At 44.8% G+C, this 21,996-nt stretch overlaps 1 protein-coding gene across 5 annotated transcripts in view; it reads right to left on the bottom strand.

Moving 5' to 3' along the window:
• ccser1 (coiled-coil serine-rich protein 1) overlaps nucleotides 1-21,996 on the bottom strand; it is a 1,394,127-nt gene that overhangs the window by 1,152,886 nt on the left and 219,245 nt on the right. For all 5 annotated transcript variants that reach the window (XM_063046845.1, XM_063046846.1, XM_063046848.1 and 2 more), the window contains exon 3: nucleotides 8,216-8,400. In XM_063046845.1, the coding sequence (XP_062902915.1) occupies nucleotides 8,216-8,400 (185 nt within the window). The remainder of the gene's footprint in view (nucleotides 1-8,215; nucleotides 8,401-21,996) is intronic.

The raw sequence follows: 21,996 nt of genomic DNA, 5'->3' as shown, positions 1-21,996 counted from the left end.
TCTCTGTTTCCTGCCAATCAGCCAACGCTCTATCCACGTGTGTAATTTTCCCGTAATTCCATGGGCTCTTATCTTGTTAAGCAGCCTCATGTGTGGCACCTTCTCAAAGGCCTTCTGAAAATCCAAATACACAACATCCACTGCATCTCCCTTGTCTAGCCTACTTGTAATTTCCTCAAAAAACTGCAATAGGTTTGTTAGGCAGGATTTTCTTTTAAGGAATCCATGCTGAGTTCTGCCTATCTTGTCATATGCCTCCAGGTACTCTGTAACCTCATCCTTGACAATCGACTCCAACAACTTCCCAACCACCGATGTCAAGCTAACAGGTCTATAATTTCCTTTTTGCTTCCTTGCCCCCTTCTTAAATAGCGGAGTGACATTTGCAATCTTCCAGTCCTCCGGAACCATGCCAGAACCTATTGACTTCAGAAAGACTTCTGCCATAGATTTCTGCCAGGGGCTTGGATTTCCTCCCACATTCCCAAGGTAGCGGGCTTATAGGCTTAATGGCCACTGCAATTGCCTCAAGAGCATAGGTGAGTGGTATAGTTGACAGGAAAGTGGGAGAATAATGTGGTCAGGGTGGGATTTGTGCTTGATAGTCAGTGCAGGTTCAGTGGGCCAAAGGGCCTGTTTCCATATTGTTTCTTTCTCTGACTCTTAAAACCTCAGGAGAGAACCAAAATCTTCCACATCTCTTTGGGCAAATGAAACCCAATTACTAAATGATTTGATCCAATATACGTATAATGCCCGGGTAAAGGTTTCACTGCTAATGTAATGGTCTTTCTGTAGAAGCAGTGTTTGAGCTATGGTTAGAGATAATGGGTGCTTTTGAATGTGAGCTGTCCAATCCAGGGAGTGGGTTTTTCTTTGTATGCCTGACACTAGTATGAGCTGAGATCTTTGTTCAGCAGAAGATGAAGAGACAAGACGCTAGAGAGAACCGGTCATAGGATTCGACCCGGTGGGGTACGTGATTCGATGGAACAAGGTACCGAGGTCTGCTGAGAATCGATGAATATAGCTTTTGGAAAAGTTGAGCTCCAACTTGTGCACATTTGACTGTTTAATTATAATGGGCCCTTCATGGTTTTTTTTTCTTTACTAGCCCTTAATTTAGGTTAAGATTCATAAATATAATCCCTTTAATCGTATGCAGTGTGCTGTCTGTTATTTGTTGGCACTGAGTTGTAACAAGGTAGCAAATGACACAGCATCCACACAAACTGGGGTTTGGGGTGAGAGAGCCGTGTCAATCTCACAGATTTGGCAGATCCGGAATGGGTATTCCCTAGACTCATGCAGCCCAAGGAAAAAAGGGGGTTCCATAAGCCTTTGCTACACGTGTCCATTCTATAGAGTGGATAAAGGTAGAGTTCTTCTCCAATCAATTGAATTCAATTCGGCGTCATCCATGATCTTTGCCTGACACCTCGTGGCCAACAGAAGTATTGCAAGCTAGATACTGCCTGGCCTTCTGAATTCCTCCAGCACAGTGTGTGTGTTGAAGTAATGCAAGAGTACTTTGAGTTCACCAGCGCTGACAAGATATAACACAATGGATTCTGGCTTATTGGGCCATCATTTAATCAGGGCATCCACTTATTTTGGACAACTCTGAAAGAACAAGCACAAATTGAGAAAATAACCAGGATTCCCTTTGCTTATTTAGGATAATATGCCGCTCAATTGGGACAGGAGACTGCTGCCAAACATTTTCTAACTAGCATCAATCACGTGCACATTGTGCAGCCATTAAACACTACACCATGCTTAGACCAAACAGTTTTTAAATAATGTCAGTTGCATGTGGTTGTGTTCAAAAAGCAGTGATTTTTGCCACTGATAGGTGTGGAGAAATAAACAATAGGACAATTCAGAACTGTTTGCTCGATGCAGTTCCAAGCATACAGACTTGAAATGCCAGAGATGGCCAGGAGTGAAAATGAAACAATTTCACTACTTCAACAATTTAGGTCCTACAAAAAAATTTGAAGTTATTGACAATCATAGAAACAGAAAACCTACAGCACAATACAGGCCCTTCGGCCCACAATGCTGTGCCAAACATGTACTTACTTAGAAATTACCTAAGGTTACCCATAGCCCTCGATTTTTCTAAGCTCCATGTACCTATACAGGAGTCCCTTAAAAGACCCTATCGTATTCGCCTCCATCATCGTCACTGGCAGCCCATTCCACGCACTCACCACGTAAAAAACTTACCCCTGACATCTCCTCTGTATATGTGTGTGTGTATCTCTCTCTCTCTCTCTGACATCTCCTCTGTACCTACTTCCAAGCATCTTAAAACTATGCCCTCTCGTGCCCTGGGAAAAAGGCTCTGACTATCCACACAATCAATGTCTATTATCACCTTATACACCTCTATCAGGTCACCTCTTATCCTCCGCCACTCCACCGCTCCAAGGAGAAAAGGCCAAGTTCACTCAATCTAATCTCATAGGGCATGCTCCCCAATCCAAGCAACATCCTTGTAATTCTCCTCTGCACCCTTTCTATGGTTTCCACATACTTCCTGTAGTGAGGTGACCAGAACTGAACACAGTACTCCGTGGGGTCTGACCAGGGTCCTATATAGCTGTTACATTGACTCTCAGATCTTGAACTCAATCCCACGGTTGATGAAGGCCAATGCACCATATGCCTTCTTAACCACAGAGTCCACCCACACAGCAGCGTTGAGTGTCCTATGGACTCAGACCCCAAGATCACTCCGATCCTCCACACTGCCAAGAGCCTTACCATTAATACTATATTCTGCCATCATACATGACCTACCAAAATGGACTACTTCACACTTATCTGGGTTGAACTCCTTCTGCCCCTCCTCAGCCCAGTTTTGCATCCTATCAATGTCCCGCTTTAAACTCTGACAGCCCTCCACACTATCCACAACACCCCAACCTTTGTGTCATCGGTATATTTACTAACCCATCCCTCCACTTCGCCATCTGTGTCATTTATAAAAATCACGAAGAGGAGGGGTCCCAGAACAGATCCCAGAGGCACACCACCAGTCACTGACCTCCATGCAGAATATGACCCATCTACAATCACTCTTTGCCTTCTGTGGGCAAGTCAGTTCTGGATCCACAAAGCAATGTCCCCTTGGATCCCATGCCTCCTTACTTTCTCAATAAGCCTTGCATGGGGTACCTTATCAAATGCCTTACTGAAATCCATATACACTACACTTACTGCTCTACCTTCATCAATGTGTTTAGTCAAATCCTCAAAAAAATCAGTCAGGCTTGTAAGGCACAACCTGCCTTTGACAAAGCCATGCTGACTATTCCTAGTCATATTATGCCTCTCCAAGTGTTCATAAATCCTGCCTCTCAGGATCTTTTCCATCAACTTACCAACCACTGAAGTAAGACTCACTGGTCTATAATTTCTTGCGCTATCTCTACTCCCTTTCTTGAATAAGGGAACAACACCTGCAACCCTCCAATCCTCCAGAACCTCTCCCATCCCCATTGATGATGCAAAGATCATCACCAGAGGCTCAGCAATCTCCTCCCTCGCCTCCCACAGTAGCCTGGGGTACATCTCATCCAGTCCCGGAGACTTGATGCTTTCCAAAAAGTGCAGCACATCCTTTTTCTTAATGTCTATGTGCTCAATCTTTTCAATCCACTGTATGTCATCTCTACAATTGCCAAGATCCTTTTCCACAGTGAATACTGAAACAAAGTATTCATTAAGTATCTCTGCTATCTCCTCCAGTTCAATACACATTTTTCCACTGTCACACTTGGATTGGTCCTATTCTCTCATGCCTTATCCTCTTGCTCTTCACATACTTGTAGAATGCCTTGGGGTTTTTTCTTAATCCTGCCCACCAAAGCCTTCTCATGGCCCCTTCTGCCTCTCCTAATTTCATTCTTAAGCTCCTTCCTGCTAGGCTTATAATTTTCTAGATCTCTATCATTACCTAGTTTTTTTGAACCTTTCACAAGCTTTTCCTTTCTTCTTAACTGGATTTTCAATAGCCTTTGTACAGCACGGTTCCTGTACACTACTATCCTTTTCCTGTCACATTGGAACACACCTACACAGAACGCCACCCATATATCCCCTGAACATTTGCCACATTTCTTCCATACACTTCCCTGAGAACATCTGTTCCCAATTTATGCTTCTAAGTTCCTGCCTGAAAGCTCCATATTTTCTCTTACTCCAATTAAACGTTTTCCTTACTTGTCTGTTCCTATCTCTCTCCAGTGCTATGGTAAAGGAGATAGAATTGTGATCACCATCTCCAAAATGCTCTCCCACCGAAAGACCTGACACCTGACCAGGTTCATTTCCCAATACCAGATCAAGTACAGCCTCTCCTCTTGTAGGCTTATCTATTGTGTTAGGAAACCTTCCTGAACACACCTAACAAACTCCTCCCCATCTAAACCCCTTGCTCCAGGGAGATGCCAGTCAATATTGGGGAAATTAAAATCTCCCATCATGACAACCCTGTTATTATTGCACCGTTCTAGAATCTGTCTCCCTATCTGTTCCTCGATGTCCCTGTTACTATTGAGTGGTCTATAAAAAACACCCAGTAGAATTATCGACTCCTTCCTGTTTCTAACTTCCACCCACAGAGACTCAGTGGACAATCCATGAATTCACATCATCGTGAATGTTTCCTTTAGTCTCCACCAGACACTCTGCTCTCACCTGTGGCTGCAAGTAACTGTTTACATATGACAGGAGCCACCGCTCCGACAGGTGGTCTAAACCAGGTGAAGGCTGTCGGCGGGTCTCACTGCCCGGTGAAATAGCTGTCCTTGCACACAGAGTCAGCTTCAGCAGACTGGATGGATGAGATCTACAGTGAGATCCAGTGGCCAGGAAGGCAGTTCTGCAACGCTACCTGGAGAGTGAAGGGCATGACGAGGCACAGAAGTAGCCATGGTCATCCACGGCAACCAGGGGAGACTCCAGTTGTGCCATCTACTCGTCTGAGGTCGGGAGAGTGGAATCACCCCTAAGTAAAGGCTTTTCCACTAAAAACTCTCCAACACAGGTTTCTGTCATTGTCAGATATAATGGACAACCACCAATCGTATGGGTAGTGTTCTTATTTCATCTGTATTGCAGTTAAATACACAATTTGTTACTCAGTTAAATGGTAGTTTGTCTTTTTATACGTTTTTAACTATTTCCATGAGACTTTGCCTAATTGAGACGGCCACTCTGAAGAAACTATTTCTTGATCATGGCAACTAACTTGGGTACAACAGGATCCTACAAACACCACCGAGGTACTGGCCAGATAATCTGTGTTACTGTTGTTGAATGTTGATTACACTCTGACTGAAGCACTGGGAAGTCCACTCCCCCTTTGTTTCTTGAATTAGTGCCATTAAATCTTTCGCATGCTCTCTGGTGCCTTACTCTAACACCCCAGCCCAACAACGGTACAGCATGCCATCAGGTACTGAGAGCTCTGCACTGTCAAAGGTGTAATCGTCTACGTGAGCCATCAGTCAACTTTCTGTCCATTTTTTTCAAACGGATGCCAAAAGGTTCTCCAGGACTATATTGGAGAAGGTAAAGAAGTTGTTGAGGTGGGGATGTTTTGCGGTTGCTGTGTAACGATAACAGTCTTTGGTATATTGTGATCTCATATCAAAGGATGTGGCCAGAAGGTGTATGGGGTTGAGTGGGATCTGGGGGCAGCTATGATGGCGTGGCAGAGCAGACTCGATGGGCTGAATGGCCTAATTCTGCTCCAAATGTAAGGTGTTGTATCACAGAAATAAAGCTCTTTATGTAACAAAGCATTAAATATGTTCAGATGTTTGAACAGTTCATTTCAGATCAAAGGTTAATCACTAATCACACATAGACTTGATGTGTGAGAAATGTTTCAAGTTTCTATGACATTTTCTGTGCTTGCAACGTGAATTTGACTCTGGTGCCATAGTTGGCAGCCCTGGGACATGATTGGCTGTGAGATATCTTCAGAATGTCCCAAAGCTTTGACAGCTGCAACCTCAAATCCTTTCTCAAACAGTGGCAAATAAAGCTGCCAGTTTTGTTATCTCACCCATGGCATGTGCCAGAAGCTGAACGTATATAGATAGCTAGCAAGGATGTGACTGAGCTTGGCTGTGATGTTTCTGTGATCAAGCAGCCTCGGCAGAATTCTGGGTGACAAACAACCGATTCCAGTACCAAGAGATGGAAGAGTTACAACTCTCTTTGTGTCTCACCTCAGTAAGGAAGTAAACTCGAGGACAAAGGGGAGAAGGAGCAGAATTTACGGAATGGGGTAGAGAAGACTGCGTGAGGGGGAAAGGAAGAAAATGTTCTGCCGATTGGACGAAGTGAAGAGGTTTTAAAGAACTCATGTGGAGCAGTAACATTAGCCCTGAATAGTGGTCAAAATGCTTATCTCTGGGTGTAAGTTCCACTTAATGTTATTTAATTTAGCTACACCTTACCCAGTGTGAGCTGGGCCGGAACCCTTCAGAGGCCAGCATTGAGGGAGTTACAGGCTACTGTGAATAAATGCCACAATAGTTTCTGCTATTGTACAAAACCATCGATAGGAGAGTTTTTAAGGAAGCTGGACATGGGGTAACTGGGTTAGTCCATTATATTTCTCCAGAGATTACATTTTGATGACAGTTTTGTCTGCTCGCTGTCTGAGGAAGGAAAAGCCAACCTACTCCATAACAGTGATCAAAATTTTAAAGGGCTTCTTGTGTTATGAATATTTACAAGCCTAAGATGCTGGTATTGTTCCCGGAAATCTGTAAGGCGCAGTTGATGCATAAGAAAGATTAGCCAGATGTTCCACGTCATAGTACAGAATGTTTAACATGCCTATTGTCCCAATAGTCTGTTGACATTTACAAAACTCAATGGGATGCTGCCAACTGAAATTAACATAACCACTCAACAAAGTGAATTGTTGAAATGAGAATATAAAGGAGGAAGAGGAGTCTGGCTGTGTGTTGAACGTCAAACTAAATGCTGGAGGAACTCAGCAGGCATCTGTGGAGGGAAAAGGACAATTGGCCTTTTGAATTAGACATTTCAGGTCAAAACCCTGAGAGTCTCAGTCCACCTGAAATGTTGACTGTCCATTTCCTTCCTGCCTGACCTGCTGAAATCCTCCAGCATTTTGTTTGTTGCTCCACTTTCCAGAATCCTCAGCCTCTCAGGTCTTCTCTGTGTACCAGGCATGCTCCCCCTACAGATGATTTACCTAGAACTCATCCACCGCCTCCACCTAATCTGCTCTTCCCAAAATTCCATCATGAATTGAGTCTGCTCCAGCTGCTCAAGTACAGAAGTCCAGAGCAGTCCTCCAGTGTGCTCTTGAGAAAGTGTTGCTGTATTAGGGTGTGGGAGTGCTACACTGTTGGTGGTAGAGGAGTCAGTGCAGACTACACTGTGAGAGAGAGAGAGAGAGAGACAGAGAGTACTGGGGAAGTGGGGCACTGCCGGAATGGTAGTACTGCGTGGGTGCTGTTCTGTTTGGGGGGGGGGAACATAGAAGGAGAGCTGCACAGTAGAAGGATCTCCACTCAGAGATTGCTGCACCATTGAAGAGGAAGTGTTAAGGGATACACAAGGGATGAGTATTGAGTACGTGCTGAACAGCTAGACAGGAACAGTACTGAGAGAGCGCTATACTAGCATTACTAAGTTAGAGTACTCCACAGAGAAAGCAGCCCTGGAGGAGTACAGCACTATCAGTGAATGAGTACAGGAGTATTGTCCACTTCGAAAGGGCTGGATAGAGTAGATATGGAAAGGATGTCTCCATTCATAGGAGAGTCTCGGATCCAAGCCCACAGCATCAAAATAAAGGGGCGTCCATTTAGAATTAAGATGAGGAGGAATTTTTCTTTTAGTCAGAGGGTGGTAAATCCATAGAATTCATTTCCAGAGACAGCAGTGGAGGGTTTATTAAAGGCAGAAATTTAAAGCACCAGTTCTTGACTGGTAATGGAGGTTAAAGGTTACAAATGGGGTTGAGAAAAAAAAATCAGCCATGATGGAATGGTGGAACACAATCAATGGGCTGATTGGCCTAATTCTGTTTTTATATCTTATGGTCCTACACAACACTGGTCTGTATTCCACAGTACAAGACAGGCTTCTACCTTACACCAACTACAAGGTCAAGGCCCTTAAACAAACTACAGTGTGTCTGCACACCCACCATACTGTTCATCTTGGACGATGAGGAACCAGCTCTCTGCTTCTTCAGACCGGGCAAATCCTCAGGCCGGCTGTCTCTGACACCATGGAGTCTCCGGCTTCCAGATGTTCCCTCTGAGGATGACCGCAGACGCCGCTCCACCCACTTCTCCTCATGCCGGGGACTGAAGTTCCTGTTCATTGTCACTGCAACACAAAATCAGACACAGGGGGCTGGCCTTAATGCTACACACAAGAGATTCTGCAGATGCTGGAAATCCAGGGAAAATACACACAAAATGCTGGAGGAGCTCATCAAGTCAGGCAGCATCTATGAAAAGGAATAAACAGCCAATGTTTCCCGCCGAGACCCTTCTTCAGGCCTTGATGCATCGTGCAATAGAGTGTGAGATAGATAACAAGTATTTCCAGATTAACCAAACACCAAAAAAAAAACATTAACCAGATATAAAAAAGAAATTAACCCTCCCCCCCACTTAACATAGTTCAAGAGAAAAACAATAACAGAATGCAGAAGATACTGCAATGTCACAGTTGCAGAGAAAGTGCAGTTCAGGCCTACAAATAGGTGCAGGTCATGACAAGGTAGATTGTGAAGTCAATTGTGAGTGAATGGGGATGGGATGTATCTGTGATGTACTGAGCTGAGTCCATGCCTTCTGCAGCCTTTTGCGTTAGAATTACTGTACCAGAGCATGATGCAACCATTCAGGATACTTCCAACAGTAGATCTATAGAAGATTGGTAAGCTGTTTATTACATGCCAGACCTCTAACTTTCTGAGCAGATAAAGACACCAGCATGTCTTCTTTGTGATTGTATGTACATGCTAGGCCCACAAATAAATCATCTGATATATTAACACCCAGGAAAAACTTATGACTCTCACCAGTGCTGATCCCCCAATGCAGACTGGTGCATGTTTGTCCTCCTTCTCCTTCCTGAAGTCAACAATCAGCTCTTTAGTTTTACCTACGCTGAGCAAGAGGTTGTTGATGATCCACCTTTTGCCAGATCCACATATCCATTGAGTTCCTGAGTTCTCACAAACCTATCAATCTTAGCTTCGAGTTTTTGCAATGACCTCGTCACCCACAGTACTAAGGGCAAGGCACTTCCAACAACAGTCAAAGCAAGCAGCTGAGAAGAAGAGTGGAAGAAATTGGGTAGAAAAAGTCTTTTTTTTTTAAACACTGCTCGGGGAGAAGGGTCTGCACTGCGCAGGCGCATGACGTAGCGCGCCAAAGTTTAAAAGCTGACCTCCATATACAGTGGCCATCGTTGTAGCGGCCATTGTTGAAGTGGACTGAGTCAGAGTGGGACGGCTTTGGCTCAAACTGGCTTTGGCTCAAACTGGCTTCGGCGAGAACAGGCACAGGCCAGGGTAGGTTCCGGTAAGTTTTTTGTTCAGATTGTTTAGTGCAGTGAGAATGCCAGGCAGGATGTTGGAATGCTCCTCTTGCAGGATGTGGGAAGTCAGGGAACCCTCTGGTGTCCCTGACAACGACACCTGCAAGAAGTGCATCCAGCTGCAGCTCCTGACAAACCGCGTTAGGGAACTGGAGCAGGAGCTGGATGACCTGCGGATCATTCGGGAGAATGAGGAGATTATAGATAGTAGCTACAGGTAGGTAGTTACGCCAAAGGAGCAGAGGACAGGAAATTGGGTCACTGTCAGGCAAGGGAAGAGGAAAGGGCAGGCAGAGCAGGGTTCCCTTGTGGCCATTCCCCTCAACAAGTATACCACATTGGATACTGTTGGGGGGGATGACTTACCTGGGACAAGCTGCAGTAGCCGGATCTCTGGCACTGGGTCTGGCTCTGCAGTGCAGAAGGGAGGGGGGAAAAAGAGGAGAGCGGTAGTGATAGGGGATTCGATAGTTAGAGGTGCAGATAGGGGGTTCTGTGGTCGTGACAGAGAATCCAGGATGGTTTGTTGCCTCCCAGGTGCCAGGGTCAAGGATGTCTCTGATCGATTGCATGACATTCTGAAGTGGGAGGGTGACCAGCCAGATGTTGTGGTGCCCATCGGTACCAATGACATAGCAAGGAAGAGTGAGGAGGTCCTGGAAAGTGAGTATAGAGAGTTTGGTAGGAAGTTGAAAAGCAGGTCAAGGGTGGTAAGCTCAGGATTGCTACCTGTGCTAGGTGCCAGTGAGGGTAGGAATAGGATGCTCTGGAGGATGAACAAGTGGCTGAGGAACTGGTGTAGGGGGCAGGGTTTCAGATTTCAGGATCATTGGGACCTCTTCTGGGGCAGGTGGGACCTGTACAAGAGAGATAGGTTACACTTGAACTACAGGGGGATCAATATCCTTTCAGGGAGGTTTTGTTAGTGCTATTGGGGAGGCTTTAAACTAGATTTGCAGGGGGATGGGAACCAGAGTGCCAGAGCTGACAGTGTGGCTGGGGTGAAAATAAATGATGTTGAAAGTTCAAGCAAATCCGCTGATAGAAAGGTTGTGAGTGGTGGTAAAAATCTTCTGAGGTGTATATATTTCAATGCTAGGAGTATTGCGGGGAAGGCGGATGAGTTGAGGGCGTGGATTGACACTTGGAATTATGACGTTTTAGCAATTAGTGAAACTTGGCTACAGGAGGGGCAGGACTGGCAGCTTAATATTCCAGGGTTCCGATGTTTCAGATGTGATCGAGGCAGAGGAATGAAAGGTGGGGGAGTAGCATTGTTTGTTAGGGAAAATATTACAGCAGTGCTCAGGCAGGACAGATTAGAGGGCTTGTCTACTGAGTCCTTATGGGTGGAGCTGAGAAACAGGAAAGGTATGGCCACATTAGTGGGATTGTATTACAGACCACCCAATAGTCAACGAGACTTGGAGGAGCAAATCTGCAGAGAGATAGCAGGCAACTGCAGGAAACATAAAGTTGTGGTGGTAGGGGATTTTAATTTTCCATACATTGATTGGGACTCCCATACTGTTAGGGGTCTAGATGGTTTAGAGTTTGTAAAATGTGTTCAGGAAAGTTTTCTAAATCAATATATAGAGGGACCAACTAGAGGGGATGCAATATTGGATCTCCTGTTAGGAAATGAGTTAGGACAAGTGACGGAAGTCTGTGTAGGGGAGCACTTTTGTTCCAGTGATCATAACACCATTAGTTTCAATTTGATCATGGACAAGGATAGATCTGGTCCTAGGGTTGAGGTTCTGAACTGGAAGAAGGCCAAATTTGAAGAAATGAGAAAGGATCTAAAAAGCGTGGATTTGGACAGGTTGTTCTCTGGCAAAGATGTGATTGGTAGGTGGGAAGCCTTCAAAGGGGAAATTTTGAGAGTGCAGAGTTTGTATGTTCCTGTCAGGATTAAAGGCAAATTGAATAGGAATAAGGAACATTGGTTCTCAATGAATATTGCAACTCTGATAAAGAAGAAGAGGGAGTTGTATGAAATGTATAGGAAACAGGGAATAAATCAGGTGCTTGAGGAGTATAAAAAGTGCAAGAAAATACTTAAGAAGGAAATCAGGAGGGCTAAAAGAAGACATGAGGTTGCCTTGGCAGTCAAAGTGAAGGATAATCCAAAGAGCTTTTACAGGTATATTAAGAGCAAAAGGATTGTAAGGGATAAAATTGGTCCTCTTGAAGATCAGAGTGGTCAGCTATGTGCGGAACCAAAGGAAATGGGGGAGATCTTAAATAGGTTTTTTGCGTCTGTATTTACTAAGTAAACTGGCATGAAGTCTATGGAATTGAGGGAAACAAGCAGTGAGATCATGGAAACTGTACAGATTGAAAAGGAGGAGGTGCTTGCTGTCTTGAGAAAAATTAAAGTGGATAAATCCCCGGGACCTGACAGAGTGTTCCCTCGGACCTTGAAGGAGACTAGTGTTGAAATTGCGGGGGCCCTGGCAGAAATATTTAAAATGTCGCTGTCTATGGGTGAGGTGCCGGAGGATTGGAGAGTGGCTCATGTTGTTCCGTTGTTTAAAAAAGGATCGAATAGTAACCCGGGAAATTATAGGCCGGTGAGTTTAACATCGGTAGTAGGTAAGTTATTGGAGGGAGTACTAAGAGACAGAATCTACAAGCATTTGGATAGGCAGGGACTTATTAGGGAGAGTCAACGTGGCTTTGTGCGTGGTAGGTCATGTTTGACCAATCTATTGGAGTTTTTCGAGCAGGTTACCAGGAAAGTGGATGAAGGGAAGGTAGTGGATATTGTCTACATGGATTTCAGTAAGGCCTTTGACAAGGTCCCGCATGGGAGGTTAGTTAGGAAAATTCAGTCGCTAGGTATACATGGACAGGTGGCAAATTGGATTAGACATTGGCTCAATGGAAGAAGCCAAAGAGTGGTGGTAGAGAACTGCTTCTCTGAGTGGAAGCCTGTGACTAGTGGTGTGCCACAGGGATCAGTGCTGGGTCCATTGTTATTTGTCATCTATATCAATGATCTGGATGATAATGTGGTAAATTGGATCAGCAAATTTGCTGATGATACAAAGATTGGAGGTGTAGTAGACAGTGAGGAAGGTTTTCAGAGCCTGCAGAGGGACTTGGACCAGCTGGAAAAATGGGCTGAAAAATGGCAGATGGAGTTTAATACAGACAAGTGTGAGGTATTGCACATTGGAAGGACAAACCAACGTAGAACATACAGGGTTAATGGTAAGGCACTGAGGAGTGCAGTGGAACAGAGGGATCTGGGAATACAGATACAAAATTCCCTAAAAGTGGCGTCACAGGTAGATAAGGTCGTAAAGATAGCTTTTGGTACATTGGCCTTTATCAATCAAAGTGTTGAGTATAAGAGCTGGAATGTTATGATGAGGTTGTATAAGGCATTGGTGAGGCTGAATCTGGAGTATTGTGTTCAGTTTTGGTCACCAAATTACAGGAAGGATATAAATAAGTTTGAAAGAGTGCAGAGAAGGTTTACAAGGATGTTGCCGGGACTTGAGAAACTCAGTTACAGAGAAAGGTTGAATAGGTTCGGACTTTATTCCCTGGAGCGTAGAAGAATGAGGGGAGATTTGATAGAGGTATATAAAATTATGATGGGTATAGATAGAGTGAATGCAAGCAGGCTTTTTCCACTGAGGCAAGGGGAGAAAAAAACCAGAGGACATGGGTTAAGGGTGAGGGGGGAAAAGTTTAAAGGGAACATTAGGGGGGGCTTCTTCACACAGAGAGTGGTGGGAGTGTGGAATGAGCTGCCAGATGAGGTGGTAAATGCGGGTTCTTTTTTAACATTTAAGAATAAATTGGACAGATACATGGATGGGAGATGTATGGAGGGATATGGTCTGTGTGCAGGTCAGTGGGACTAGGCAGAAAATGGTTCCAAAAGGCCTGTTTCTGTGCTGTAGTTTCTATGGTTTCTAATTCACAATTCTGTGCGTAAAGCAAACTCTCCTCATCTCAGCCCGAAATGATCAAGACTTTATGCCATCCCCTGTGCTGAATACTTGCACACCGACCTTGTTGAGCCCTCTCCGATTCTTGTGAATCTCAGTGTGATCACCTCCCGCTCTTCTCAACTCCTGTAAGCAACTCCCTCCACACATTCCTTCACTCGCATCTGGAGGCTTCTCACCCAAAGTAGCTCTTGGCCCCCACCATCCCCCCAACCTAACACAGAGTCACGGCACACCACAGAAAATGGCTTTTAAGCTGATTGCTGCACACAGACTTTTCTGTTTATCTACACTGATGCCATTTTTCCCCCACAAGGACCAGATCCTTCTGTGCCTTACCTATTTAAGTGTCTATCTAAATACTGTTTAACATAGATATAAAATCTGATTCCAGTGAATTTCTGATACTAAACACCACCACTGTGTAAAAAAAACTTCCCCTCAGTTCCTTTCAAGTTCCACCCACCTCTTCACTTCCAATTAAAGTTCCATTTCAAAATACATTTATTATCCAAGTATGTATACAGAATACATTTGGTTTCAGAAAGACAACATTTTCTTTTTGCAAAGTACTATTCATTTCTACGATACTGTCCTCCTGACAAAGCCAGCATTTATTCCCCATCCCTAAATACCCTTCCAAGTATGGTCATGAGCCAGCACCTCAAACCGCTGCGATCCTTCTGGTGAAGGTGCCCCCACTGCACTGACGGGGAGGGAATTCCAGGATGTCTTTAGTAAAGAGGAAAGTAGGTCAAGGTCAAGGTCGTGGTTGACTTGGAAGAGAGCTGTGAGTGATGGCATGCCCATCTGCTGCCTAGTTCTTCTTGGTGTACGTAGGTTGGTGCCCTGAGACAAAGGTATCACCCTGCTGATTTATTTTCCTTTTCTAGAGGTACAGAACAGTAACAACCCCTCAGGCCCAACGAGCCCGTGCTGCTTCATTGCACCCTTGTAACCACTTCACCTGCCAACCTGTACATCTCTGGAGTGTGGGAGGAAACTGGAACACCCAGAGGAAACCCCACTTTCCTACGATGTTAATCTTATGTAGCAGATAATAATCAATAAGTGCTTTCAGCAGGTATTGGTTGTAGTAAAGAAGAGGGTTGTAGGATAGAAGAAGCCTAACATCATGAATGGCTGGGATGCCTCACTCCTTGATGAGCCCAACACCTTCTATGAGAGGGAGAATAAAACCACACCTGTGCAAATCCCTGATGAGCCTGTGATCTCCGTCTCGGAGGCCAACATCGTAACATCTTTAAAGAAAGTGAACCCTCACAAAGCGTCAGGCCCTGGAAGGTCACTGAAAACCTGTGCCAACCAACTGGCGGGAGTATTCAAGCACATCTTAAACCTCTCACAGCTGCAGTTGGGGGTTCCCACCTGCTTCAAAAGAGAGGACAATCATACCAATGCCCAAAAAGAGCAGGGTGAGCTGCCCCAAGTTGCACTCATAACTCCTGTGATGGAGTGCTTTGAGAGGTTGGTCTCGGCCAGAATCAACTTCTGTCTAAACAATGACCTGCACTTGCTGCAACTTGCCTATTGTCACAATCGGTTCACAGCGGATGCACACTCACTGGCTCGCCACTTGGCCTTGAATCAGCGGAACAATAGTAATACATACATCCAGCTGTTGCTCATTCATTTCAGCTCTGTGTTCAACACAATTATACCATCAATTCTGTTCAACAAGCTCCAAAACCTGGCCTCTGGACCTCCCCCTGGAAATGTATCCTCAACTTCCTCACTGGGAGACCACAGTCTGTGTTTTCTGGAAATAATATCTCCTCCTCAATGACAATCAACAATGGAGCACCTCAAGGCAGTGTGCTTAGACCACTGCTCTACTTTCTCTACATCCATGATTACATGGCTAGGCACAGCTCAAGCGCCAGCTGTAAGGTTGCCGATGGCACAACTGTCATTGGTAGAATTTCAGATGGTGATGAGGAGGCGTGCAGGAGTGAGATACAGTAGATCAGCTGCTTGTATCACAGCTACAACCTTGCACTCAACATCAGTAAGACCAAGGAATTTATTGTGGACTTCAGGGAGTCAAGGGAACACACACCAGTACTTATCGAGGGATCAGAAGTGGAAAGGGTGAGCAGTTTCAAGTTCCTGTATGTCAACGTCTCTGAAAATCTTATCCTGGGCTCAACATTTTGATGCAATCAAAAAGAAGATATGACAGTGGTATATTTCATTAGGAGTTTGAGGAGAATTGCTATGTCACTAAAGACACTCGCAAATTTCTACAGGTGTACCATGGGGGGCATTCTAACTGGCTGCATCACCGTTTGCTATGGAGAGCCATTGCACGGGATCAGGAAAAGAGGCAGAACATTGTGAACTCCATCAGCTTCCTCACGGGCACAAGCATCCTCAGCATGCAGGACGCCTTCAAAAGGCGATGCTTCAAAAAGGCGGCATCCATCATTAAGGACCCCCGTCACCCAGAACATGCCCTCTTCTCATTGCTACCATCAAGGAGGTGGTGCAGGAGCCTGAAGACACACACTCAACATATCTATCAGGAGCAGTTTCTTCCCTTCTGCTGTCAGACCTGTCAGAGAAGATCATGGCTAAACTAGCAACTGTCAGTGAATGAACTAGGCTCCCCAGACTTTGAGATAAAATTCCAACAGACAGCATGCTAGAAGCCGGCAATAAAACACTACTCACTTCACAATGTTTGAACTGTTATTAAAGTATGGATCTGAACCATTATTATTATAACATATGGTAAGGTATTTTTCTTTTTTTTCTTTTTTTTAAACCAACCAGCTCATTTTGGTAGTGGGGGTAGATTTTTTTAAATAAAATACAATTATTTTATTCTACTTCATTTCATAATTCAATCTTTTTTTTATCCATAATTGTTTTGGAATATGGAATACTGTGATCATATTACTGTGATTTAAATGTAATGTAATTCATATTATTTACTTGTATCCTTATGAATTTTGTATTTGTATTCATGTAATTAACACAATATCAATAAAAATATTGAAAAAGAAACACTACTCACAACTGCAACCTCCAACATAACTGATATATGCATCGGCAGCAGCAGTGGGCTGTAAAATGAACGACAGTGGAGAGTTCTGTCATAACCCTCCCTGGAGACAACAGTTGGAAGCCAAGATGAAAACCACAAGGGCGGAGGTCAGCAGACTTGAGGCTGATTTATACTTCTTCGTCAATGTGACGCCGTAAGTACTGCGTCGCCGCAAACCCAACGCAGAGCCGACGCGGATCCCTACGCCCGAGCCTGACACACACCTCTCCCAAAATGTAACTGCAAGTCGCGGCAACGCAGACCGCAACAGCTGTGATTGGTCCGCTTGGTAGCATCGCATTTCATCCTACGCTGCAATAGCTTCCCATTGGGCAACTGAAGGGCAGGGAAGGAACTCTGGCTGCAATGCTTTCCATAAAGGTTTACAGACCTCCGAAATCATGGAAGACACATTTCGCTTTTACGAGAAAAGACGCTCGCTTCTTGTTTACCCCGAGAAAGACTACCATGACCATGAAGCCTTGCACGGGCAGATGTGTGTGCATGTGTGATGTGCACGAATTGTAGAGCGACACAGACACACCAACGCACAAGTATAAATGCTCACAATAGCCAATCAGGCCACTTGCGTAGGTTACCGCGTCGAGTTAATGTAGAAGTATAAATCAGGCTTTACTGAGCTGCAGAAAGGTGTGAAGATCAAAGACTCATCTTGGTTGCTATGGAAGTACAGAGGTATGTACATAGCCGAAGCCCTGGAAGCCGTCAAGCAACATTAACAGCTCTGGTTACCAGGTGACAGACTAAGGATGCAGAGGTCAAGCGAATAAATCCACTCTTCGCCAAAGAACCAGGAAAAATATTCACACAATTCCAGAGTAACAACGTGCCAGAAGCTGAACCAACCAAAACAGCAACTGAGGAGCACTGGACGAGTATGTGGGAGAAAGAAGCATCACATAACACCAGTGCCCGCTAGCTGAAAGATCTACTCGTAAGCCTCTGCAATCTCCCAGAGGAAGAAACAGTCACCCTCAGAGCAGTAGATGCCAGCAACAGGTAGCAAGTAGGATAACTGGACATCACCAGGGCCTGACATGATCCACGCCTATTGGCTGAAGAAACCAACAGCATTACAAACATGGCTGGCAGTTCAAATGAACCAGCTGCTTGACGCAGGCTCCCACTCTGATTGGCTAACCAAGGAAGGACAGTACTCATAGTGAAGGATCCTCACAAGGAAGCAATACCATCAAACCACTGGCCTAAAACCTGCCTATCAGCAACATACAAGCTCCTATAAGACATCATAGCCACCAAGCTGAAGGAACATAAGTGAAAATTCCTGAGCCCTGCTCATCGGGGGATTGGTAATGGAACCAGGGGCTCCAATCACCAATGACTTGTAGACACAGCAGTCATGTGAGACTCCAAGACCAGGCAAACCAACCTCAGCACAGCCTGGATTGACTAACAGAAAACATACGACTCAATGCCCCACACATGGATCCTGGAATGCCTGCCTCTGTACAAGGTCAACAGACACTAAGGACTTTCATCAAGAACTCAATGGGCCATTAGAGGACAATGCTAGAAGGTAACTCAAAGCCAATAGCACAAGCGACGATCAGATGCGGAATATACCAGGGTGACTATCCCCACTGCTGCTCTGCATAGGCTTGAACTCCCTCAGCCAGATCATCTCAAAGAGTGGATATGGGTACAGGTTAAGAGTGGAGTGACCATCATCCACCTCCTGTACATGACATATGCCAGAAATGAAACAGACATTAACTCACTAATCCACCTGACAAGGGTGTACAGCAGAGACACTGGGTTGTTATTTTGACTGGAAAAGTGTAACTGGATGGTAGTGAAAAGAGGAAAACTCATCAAGACTGAAGGAGCTGAGTTACCAGAAGGCCACATACCAGATGGACAGGACAGCTACAAATACCTGGGGATCATGCACGTGCATGGAAGCCACGATGAGGACACAAGAAAAGCTGCAATATCCAAGTACCTCCAAAGAGTGAGACAGGTCCTAAAACACCAGCTAAATGGGAAGAGCAAGATCAGAGGCATCAACACATTCTCCCTACCAGTCATCAAATACTCAGCCGCAATAGTGCGCTAGCTAAGGAATGAAATGGAAGCTGCTGACATCAAATGGAAACTACTAACATTATATGTAGGATTCCATCCAAAGTCCACTGTCAAGTGACTGTACACCTGCTGGAATGAAAGAGGCTTGGGACTTGGAACTGGCAAGGCCACAGTCCTGGAAGAAATGCGAAACATCAATGAGTATGTCAGGAAGATGGCCCCCAAGGATAACCTGCTCGGAGAAAACATCAGACAGCAAGCAGAGGATATGGAAATGGAAGTGGGTGAAGCAGAACCAGGGGACCAGAGGCCATGGCGGGACAAGCCATTGCACGGGGTGTCAGATATCAGAAGTGGCTGACATATGAATGTCCTAGCAATGTCTGGAAATGGCATGGATGAGGGACAGCACAGAGAGACTACTCATGGCTGAACAAGAACAGGCGTTGAGCACAACAGCAATAGAAGCGGGGGTCTATCACAACTGACAAGACCCAGGATGCAAACTGTGCAGGGAATCTTGTGAAACTATCCAGAACATTGTCAAAGGTTGCAAGACGCAGGCAGGGACAGCATACACTGAACAGCACACACTGAACAGCACAACCAAGTTACAGGAATTGTGCTGAGTATAGATTGGACACTTCCAAGTCCAAATAAGAAACACAAAAGAAGGTAGTGGAGAATGACAGAGCTAAGATCTTGTGGGACTTCCAAACATAGACTGAGAAGCAGGTGGCCAAACAACCAGATATAGTAATACTGGACAAACAACAGAAGAAAGCAGTGGTAATAGACGTGGCAATCCTGAATGACAGTAACATCAGAAAGAAAGAATATAAGAAGCTGGAGAAATACCAGAGCTTGAAAGAGCAGACAGAATGGATGTGGAAGGTCAAAGCCAGAGTAATCCTGGTGACGATAAGAGCCCTTGGAGCTGTGACACTTGGACTGGGAGAGTGGCTCCAACAAATGCTAGGAACAACATCTGAGATCTCGGTCCAGAAGAGCACCTAACTAAGAATAGCAAGGATACTGCACCAAACTCTCAAGCTCTCAAGCCTCTGTAGAAGACCTGAATTTGAGGGAAAAGTATACATACACATGACACATAAGGGGTGAGAAAGAAATAAATATATCTTATTACAAATTATAGTTTTTGTTATGTATTGCAATGCATTACTGCCACAAAACAACAAATTTCATGACATATGCCAGTGATATTAAATCTGATCCTGATTCTGCTCGTCCACCCTCAAAAGAACACTGTGCCCCACAGTGAGTCAGGAACAGTACATCTCTTTTGATTGGCTTAGTTGCTTTGTAATTGCTTTCAGTCTAAGCTATCACAAGTTGCTGAAAATTCCAGGTTGGTGTATCGTGCCTTCCCACCGCTGACAACATCTCTATGAGGCACTGCATTATGAAGGAAGCATCTATTATTCAGGATGTCCACCATATGCACCTTGCCCCCTTCTTGCTGCTACTGTCAGGCAGGAGGTATGGAAGCCTGAAGTTCTACAAGATTCAGGAACAACTACTTTTCTACATCCATTAGGTTTTTGAAACTACCTGCACAAGTTGAATCTTTGGATTCTAAATGTTATCAATCATCTCATGTCCTTGATTTTTTTAAATATCGATATATATTTAAAGATACAGCACATTAACAGGCCCTTCCAGTCCAGTAGGCCATCACAGCCCAATTACAACCATGTGATAAGTGAACCTACTACCCCTTATGCCTTTGGGTCATGGGAGGAAGCAGGCACACCTGGAGGAAACCCATGAGGTCAAGGGGAGAACATATAAACAATTTCCAGACGGCGGTGAAATTGAACAAGGATCACTGGAGCAGTAATAGTGCTACTTTATTGTTGCACTACTGTGCTACACAAAAGATTATGTCTAAATATAGAAACATAGAAAACCTACAGCATAATACAGGCCCTTTGGCCCACAAAGTTGTGCCGAACATGTCCCTACCTTAGAAATTACTAGGCTTACCTATAGTCCTCTATTTTTCTAAGCTCCATGTACCTACCCAAAAGTCTCTTAAAAGACCCTACCGTATCCGCCTCCACCACCATTACCGGCAGCCCATTCCACGCACTCACCACTCTCTGAGTAAAAAACTTACCCCTGACATCTCCTCTGTACCTACTCCCCAGCACCTTAAACCTGTGTCCTCTTGTGTAAACCATTTCAGCCCTGGGAAAAAGCCTCTGACTATCCACATGATCAATGCCTCTCATCATCTTATACACCTCTATCAGGTCACCTCTCATTCTCTGTCGCTCCAAAGAGAAAAAGCCGCGTTCACTCAACCTATTCTCTTAAGGCATGCTCCCCAATCCAGGCAACATCCTTGTAAATCTCCTCTGCACCCTTTCTATGGTTTCCACATCGTTCCTGTCGTGAGGCGACCAGAACTGAGCACAGTACTCCAACTGGAGTCTGACTAGGGTCCTATATCTCTCAGCTCCTAAATTCAATTCCATGATTGATGAAGGCCAATACATCGTATGCCTTCTTAACCACAGAGTCAAACTGCGCAGCTGCTTTGAGCATCCTATGGACTCAGACCCCAAGATCCCTCTGATCCTCCACACTGCCAAGAGTCTTACCATTAATACTATATTCCGCCATCATATTTGACCTACCAAAATGAACTACTTCACACTTATCTGGGTTGAACTCCTTCTGCCACTTCTCAACCCAATTTTACATCCTATCAATGTCCCGCTGTAACCTCTGGCAGCCCTCCACACTATCCTCAACACCTCCATTCTTTGTGTCATCAGCAAAGATACTAACCCATCCCTCCACTTCCTCATCCAGGTCACTTATAAAAATCACGAAGAGTAAGGGTCCCAGAACAGATCCCTGAGGCACTCCACTGGTGACCGACATCCATGCAGAATTTGACCCGTCTACAACCACTCTTTGCCTTCTGTGGACAAGCCAATTCTGGATCCACAAAGCAATGTCCCCTTGGATCCCATGCCTCCTTACTTTCTCAATAAGCCTTGTATGGGGTACCTTATCAAACACCTTGCTAAAATCCATATACACTACATCTACTGCTCTTCCTTCATCAATGTGTTTAGTCACATCCTCAAAAAATTCAATCAGGCTCGTCAGGCACGACCTGCCCTTGACAAAGCCATGCTGACTATTCCTAATCATATTATACCTCTCAAAATGTTCATAAATCCTGCCTCTCAAGATCTTCTCCATCAACTTACCAACCACTGAGGTAAGGCT

The sequence above is a fragment of the Mobula hypostoma genome, chromosome 4 (assembly GCF_963921235.1).
Source record: "Mobula hypostoma chromosome 4, sMobHyp1.1, whole genome shotgun sequence".
Lineage (NCBI taxonomy): Eukaryota > Metazoa > Chordata > Chondrichthyes > Myliobatiformes > Myliobatidae > Mobula > Mobula hypostoma.
This window is presented reverse-complemented; position numbering and strand designations above follow the sequence as displayed.